The 6987-nt window shown below is 40.6% G+C and overlaps 1 protein-coding gene across 1 annotated transcript; it reads left to right on the plus strand.

Moving 5' to 3' along the window:
- The first annotated feature begins 2439 nt into the window (after positions 1-2439).
- On the plus strand, positions 2440-5850 carry tnfa (tumor necrosis factor a (TNF superfamily, member 2)). The gene is made up of 4 exons (XM_044171435.1): positions 2440-3353; positions 3485-3512; positions 3706-3762; positions 4379-5850. The coding sequence occupies exons 1-4, from the start codon at positions 3186-3188 to the stop codon at positions 4852-4854; spliced, it is 729 nt and encodes a 242-aa protein (XP_044027370.1). The 5' UTR covers positions 2440-3185; the 3' UTR covers positions 4855-5850.
- Positions 5851-6987: the final 1137 nt, after the last annotated feature.

The following is a 6987-nucleotide window of genomic DNA, read 5'->3' on the forward strand; positions in this document are numbered from 1 at the left end:
GGTAGTGACCACATGATAACATGTCATCAGCTGTTTAAATGCAGCTGATGGTAAAAATTCCAATGTTATTCTGTGACCTAATTAGGAATTTCAATTTTGCTACTGCTGGTCACATAGTGTGTTTTAGCTGTTTCCAAAATGATGACCCCATTTAGGTCACACATTTGGTAGCTGTGATAGCAGGAACGAGTGGCTAGCAGTATATAGGTCTTTCTGTTGTGTGTTCTTGTGTTTTTGCCCTAGTTGACCTCTAGTGTCACAGAATCTGATGGGTCACAGATTTCAGTGAAACACCATCAACACTTTGCAGTATTTTAAAGAAAAAGTTTACTGTAGAAAGCAGAACATTGATGCCGCTGGCCTTCATCAGGGTCATCAAGAAAAAAAACAATTCAAGTTGCACTGGCCAGCTCACAATGGCTTAGCTTTTTACAGAGAGGGCAGCTTATGTCAGCTTTGATCAGGGCCGAATTAACCCGAATACGGGGCCCTGGGCCAAATAAGTTATGACATTATTTATTGAGAGAGGCAGCTGATGTCAGCTTTGATCAGGGCCGAATTAGGTAGTGAAAATTACTACACAAACTTCCAAATTTGACCTACCGTACTCGCTGTAGTTGTGTGTACATAGTTTTCCTGTGCAATCAGATATTATTAGACATTTTTTTTATTAGACATTTCAGTTTCATCCTCCAAATAAAGTGGTTTTAGCTGAACAGTTTAACTTAACTGCTGTTAACTGTTTACAACCTGTCCTATTGGCCGACTACTTGTGTTTTTTTCCCATTTGGATTTTTTTTTTTATGTCACTGTTTTCACAGATAATAGAAATAAAAAACTACAAAAGTAAGATCTACGTTGTATATGATGGGACCCCGAGGCAGTTGCCCACTTTTCCCAGTTGAGAATCCAGCCAGATCTGGCCATAAACGGTGGTTTAGCTGGTGACCAGCTTTTGAACAACACAGGCTCATCTTATCTGGTGTACCATCAGTGATCTCATTTAGCACCTTAAGGTGATACTCCACCCACAACAAATTTTGAGTATGAAAGATTCACCCATTGTAGACATGAAATGTGGCTTTTAAAAGTTTACAGTTTGAAGAAGTCTGATCCTTGGGATTTGTTGGGTCTCTGTAATTAATATTATAAAGAGTTCGGTCTAGACCTGCTCTATAGGAAAAGTGCAATGAGATCACTTCTGTTATGGACTGGTGCTATATGAATAAAACTGAATTGAATTGAATCATCCATGATGGAGTCACATGGTTGATATGAGATTTGTGATACAAACACAAAGCCTCCTTAATTTGACAGCTGCTGCGATTTTGCACAACCTTAACTTCACAAACTGTTACATATGAAACTGAAATTTAGACTGTAAGTTATGATGAAATCACTATCTTTTCTTCTACTTTATCTCTACCAAGAAGGTTTGGTTTTCAGCCTAGTTGTGGGATGGAAAAACCATCTGAGTGGCTTTCTATGAAATTCGGTGGCAGATAGGCCTGGGGCCAGGCAGCAACTGATTAGACTTTGGCAGTAATCCAGATCTGGGATTTCTGCCATCAGGCGATTATCATTTGTTATCCACATGAAACCAAAAAGAGATACAGACTTGGTTCCATATCCTCAGGGTGTGTTTGCAGGGTCAAGAAGTCAAACCAATCTCAAACTGAAGTGACAGTGTAGGATGGAAGTCTTTGTGTTCCTTTGTATTAGTTTTGCTTTCTCTACAACAGACAACTAGTCCAAAGTGATTTTTGAAGTGCTGGCACTGTGGTTTAAATGTTTTCTTTATACATTACTCTTTCATTATCTGAAAGATCAATGTCTGATGTAAACTGTGGCTAGTTTGCAGTTTACTGTTATGGCAGCAAATGTAGGAGAATGTTGCATTTTCCAGGCTGTTTTCCATTTGCTGTGACGATGAAAAGACCAGCTAACTGTTTGTCACTATTTTACACATCAGACGGTGTAGTCCCTCATTCGTCCAGGAGTGTTCTATCGTCCGGAAGTCATTCTCAATTGAGAATGACTTCCGGACGGAGCCGAAACGTCTTGATTCTGAAAACAGTGTCCAGATGACTACGACTGAAACCTTTTCTACGATATTTTACACATCCACATTTTTCAACTTGCAGTTATCAAAGTTCCATCTTGTTTTCCTTCAAGCTGAGATTTATGGCAACAAATCCAAGCTAGTGTTGAGCTTCACTGATCTGAGTCAATCTCTGACTAACGTATACTCCTGCCTGCTAATAGACATGCAACATCCACACTCATCCTTACTCATTGGAGTTGTTACTGCTAGTTATGGTTGGTCTGTGGTGTAGTCATAGACACCATGTTAACCTGACTGGCTATGAAAATGATTTAGTTTCAGGTAATCATGTACCTATTTATCAGTAAAAACATGTTTTATCAGTTTTCCTTTCTGACATTGTACTGTATTTCTAGTTTCCACAATCACCTTTAGTGACCTTGATAGTGCAATATCATAAACTGATAATGTGACTAATTTCTGACGAGGCTGGCAAACACAGCAGATGTCTTGATGAATAACTGAATGATGTATCTGTGGCTTTTTACCCTACAGTTTGACCCCGTTTCCATATACCTGACCCACTTAGAGACGACCAGTACACCACAACATACGTAAACACCCAACATTTGATGTGGTATGATTGGCTAAAATGTTCATTTCTAGTTTAAAACGGTGGACTCGGTGTGTTTTGTGGATTTTCTGTAGTTTTGGTGTGCATGTGTACGGCAGAATGTGAGCATATGTGTGTTTGAGTGCATGTGTCATTATGTGTGTATCCCTGTCTGTGTGTGAGTATCTGTATACTTGTGGGTGTTTGTGTGCACTGAGTTGTAAAAGGGATTTCTACGCAGGTGTTTGTGTGTATGTGCTACTGGGATAACACAGTCATATAGATGCCATGTGTGTAGGAGTGTGTGGTCCCCAGCTCTGGGTCTCTCTTCCTCATCAAATCTCCACTCACTCACAATGAGTGACATCACTGGATTTTCCCTCCCAGGAGGAAACTGTTTTTAAAAGAGGCACTCGCTGAGTGTCAGTCAACAAACCAGAGCAGCAGTAGAAGAAGAAAGAAAGCTCTCAATAAAGCTGCTAAGAGCTCAGTTTGACTTGAAGTGATAGAAGGAACTAATTCAAAGCAATGGAGGGTGAATGCAAGGTACTGCTGGACGCCGCTGTCGACACAGAAGCCAGAAAACAAACGATGCAGAGTGTCAAACCCAGCTCAAAGCTAACCACAGCCCTACTGGCGTTCACACTCTGCCTCACTGGTGCTGCTGCTGTCCTCGTCTTCAACAGGCATGCCAAGGTGGGAACACAAGTCTTAAGATTAGACTCTGAATTATTGAAGGGCTCAGATGTCTTGCACAGCGAGTGGCCCGACTCACCTCAACCCAGCCATTCTATAACAGTCTCTTTATCTTTCTCTTCTTGAAACAGGGCCCAGGACGAGATGAAGACAATTTTGGTAAGAACTTTTCCTTTAATTCTCTCAAAAGTTCAGTGCTGTACTGTTAAGGTTGATACTGATGGCTTTGTAGCATCTAATAAGTCAGTGTAACAGTACAACCCTGACACCGATTGCACCAGAATGTCACATAGTGAAAAGTGGAGCTGTTGTGGTATAACCCATTTTATAAACCTTCTTCTCTTCTTTCCAGATCTTCGTCACACACTGAGGCAAATTTCAAATGTAAGAGCAGCCATTCATTTACAAGGTAAAAACAAGCAACATATTCAGCATCAAAGAATACCTAGAGCTATTTGATATGTATAATAAGCACAATTGAGAAAATTGATGGCAGATATATTATGGACTGGCACTCTGTGTAGAATTTGAACTTTTGGTTTTATTAGTCCAGTGGTTCTGAAGCCACTGGTCTTCAGGGCAGTTCTAGGGGCCATTTAGTAGGTCAGAATTAGGGGTTAGGGTTAGGGGTCCTTCAGGAAGTTCTAAGGCTTCTTGAGGATGTTCATGGGACTCTTGAAGAAATTCTAAGAATTGTTTAGGATGTGCACATTAAGGCAATTCTAGTCCCTTAGGTGGGTACTAGGGATACCTGAAGCAGATTTCTAGGTAAACCTGAGGATGTGGTGGGGCTCAACAGCAAACTGAGAAATGATCTCACTTCACTGTAATGCAATTCATCAGAAATTACTCTTACTTTTTTATTCCTGAGCCACATCAAATACAAATTTCCATCACATTCTGATGGACAGTAAAATTCCTTGAAATCCTCGCTGTCCTTTTCATTAATAGTTGATTCTGCTTTAACGCCAACTGTCAGAAACTTGTGATCATCTCCCTCACCATCTCTTTATACTCTTCAACAGGAGAATACAACCCTGACATGAATACCTCAGTGGAATGGAAGAATCAGGTGGACCAGTCCCACTCTCAAGGAGGCCTGGAGCTCAACAACAATGAAATTGTGATTCCTCAAAATGGCCTCTACTTCATTTACAGCCAAGCGTCTTTCCGGGTCAGCTGCAGCAGCAGTGATGCTGATGACACCACCTCTAATTCCATGGTCCACCTGAGCCACACTGTTAAGCGCTGGTCCACCTCGTATGGGAACGATGACGCCAAGAAGTCCTACCAGACCATCCTGCACTCTGTCCGCACTGCCTGCCAAAAGACAGCCAGCAGCGATCTGGATCAAGAGGGGAGCTGGTTCTCGGCCGTGTACATGGGAGCTGTGTTTAACCTGAAGAAAGGGGACAGACTGAAGACGGTGATGGACAAGAAGATGCTGCCCTACCTGGAGGACGAACCGGGGAAAACTTTCTTTGGTGTGTTTGCCCTGTGAGGACAGGTGACTGAAGGCAGTAGGTGAAGATGTGAATGTACATCGGCCATCAGGCTTCATGGTGGCTCCACTGTGAGGCCTGGACTCACTTACACTGTTGAATGTTAGGTGCCCACAGAAGGTTTACACCACTCTAAACACTTTACACCCAAACTTGAAATGACTGCATTTAAGAAGCCATTTAAAGTTTGCAAGTAAACCGAGCTATGTTAACTAAAGCAATGAACAAAAGAGCTCGCTGTAATGTATTACCATAGATATATCTGTGGGTCTATAATGTTATGTACTATGTACTGTTGCCTTAGTGTCAGTACCTTTTGCTGTACTGCAATGCTCAATCTCTACTGTCTTTAACATTTGTGCGAATGTACTGCTGCATATTTATTGTGTCACTACAGGCTGACAGAAGTGGATTCTAGAGGACGTATTTATTCAACATAACATTATCATATTTATTTTATTTATTCAATTATTTATTTATTGATCCATACATATATTTATTTATTTCTATGTGTGTTGCCATGTGTTTTTCTAATGAATGACCTAAACAGCATTTGTGCTGGATATTATATATAATTTATTAAATTATTTATTGAAGCAGATAAGTTTAATCAGTTTGTCAATGTAATTTTTTACTGACCTTTGCAAATAATGCCATGGCTCCTGTGGTGCTGTAAAAATGTTTGAATAAAAACACGTTTTCAAAAGAAAAGTATGTCTGTAAGGGCTGTGTTCAGTGTATTAGAACTAGGATGTGGAACTAGAAAATGTAAAAAAACACAACAAAAGAAAAACACTGGTGGGGAGAAGTTGCAGCACTATGATTGATTTGTCAACCACAGGTTACAACAACCAGTGTTCCATGGCCTCTTACTGTGCACTGAGGTTGTAACATGTTTCCTTAAAACACACAAAAAATAAATCTGCACAAAAACTGCATCAGTTTGATGTGTCACTTCACCCAAATTAGCCCCAGTGGTGTCATGCCAAGCAGATAGTTTGGATTATATCTGCAGTAAGTTTTGAGATATTTGCCACCATTCCAATGCAATGGAAGTGAATGGAATTGCATTGTGCTGTGGTGTGGTGGGCCAAGCTTCATTAGAAATGGAAGCTATCTGCATGGATAGACACCACTACATTTTGTGAGGTGATTATCATAAGCAGATATTACAGCACACTCGTGTTTACCAGTTGAACTGACTGTGCTGTATACCAAAGGATACCAAAGGGATGAACAATAACATTGGTGAACTCTCTGGAGGGGGCTTTGGCTCATTGCTATAGAGGACAATTTTAGACTTTTAGTTTTGATACATCACCAGAATTTAATTTGGGCAAATGTGGTGAATCTGGTCATTGACACTGCTTATGATGAAGCCAAGATGGAACTGCCTTAATGAAATGCGCCACTGAAAATCTTTATATTGAATATTAAACACTTGGTAGCTCAGGAAAGTTTGTAACTTGCTCTTTTGCAGATGTAGACAACATTTTCAATTGATTCCAACAATGTCACAGTTTCACAGCCAATAAAAAGGTATCAACATCCATAAAACCTTCTGAAACCTTCCCTTTAGCATAATTCATTTCTCTGCTGCTGTCCATCCCAATGCTCAACATGTTCTGAACACTCACATTTTCGGCAAAATAATGTATGGCCAAATACACTTCTGTTTGTCGCCAGCAAATTTATGAATCCTAGCTGACTACAGCTTTCGTCCAGTTAACAGAGCTAGCTACAAACTTTTCAGTGTCACCTTTTATGTCCACAGGGGGTCAGTGTTTAAAACCACTGTTATATAAAGAAATGGAAAGATTTAACAGGCTCTGAGCTCTCTCATGTCCCGAGGTTGTGTGGTCTAAAACTTTCTTGAACTCAGTAACTCAAAAATAACGTTACTGAGGATTAGGCAGTGGACTGCTTCTTCCACTCAGGGGTAGATCAATTTCTTGCTTTCCTGTGAGCTGGGAAATAATGTAAGCAGTGCTCTATGACACAATAGATGATCATCAAGGGGAAAATGGTAACATGCAGGGGAGGTGACGAGGTAACTGGGAGCAGGTTTGCAGGTGCGTGTGAAGGTCTGGGGGTGAGGAAAAGTGGGAGCTGGACAGGGAAAAAATGTCTAA

This window comes from Siniperca chuatsi, linkage group LG17, assembly GCF_020085105.1.
Source record: "Siniperca chuatsi isolate FFG_IHB_CAS linkage group LG17, ASM2008510v1, whole genome shotgun sequence".
Lineage (NCBI taxonomy): Eukaryota > Metazoa > Chordata > Actinopteri > Centrarchiformes > Sinipercidae > Siniperca > Siniperca chuatsi.

Bases quoted from the DNA above. Each gene is read 5' to 3' on its own strand.
- tnfa (XM_044171435.1), top strand. From the start codon at position 3,186: ATGGAGGGTGAATGCAAGGTACTGCTGGACGCCGCTGTCGACACAGAA. The intron at 3,354-3,484 runs GTGGGAACACAA...TTCTTGAAACAG, and splicing joins TCTTCAACAGGCATGCCAAG to GGCCCAGGACGAGATGAAGA. The intron at 3,763-4,378 runs GTAAAAACAAGC...ACTCTTCAACAG, and splicing joins AGCAGCCATTCATTTACAAG to GAGAATACAACCCTGACATG.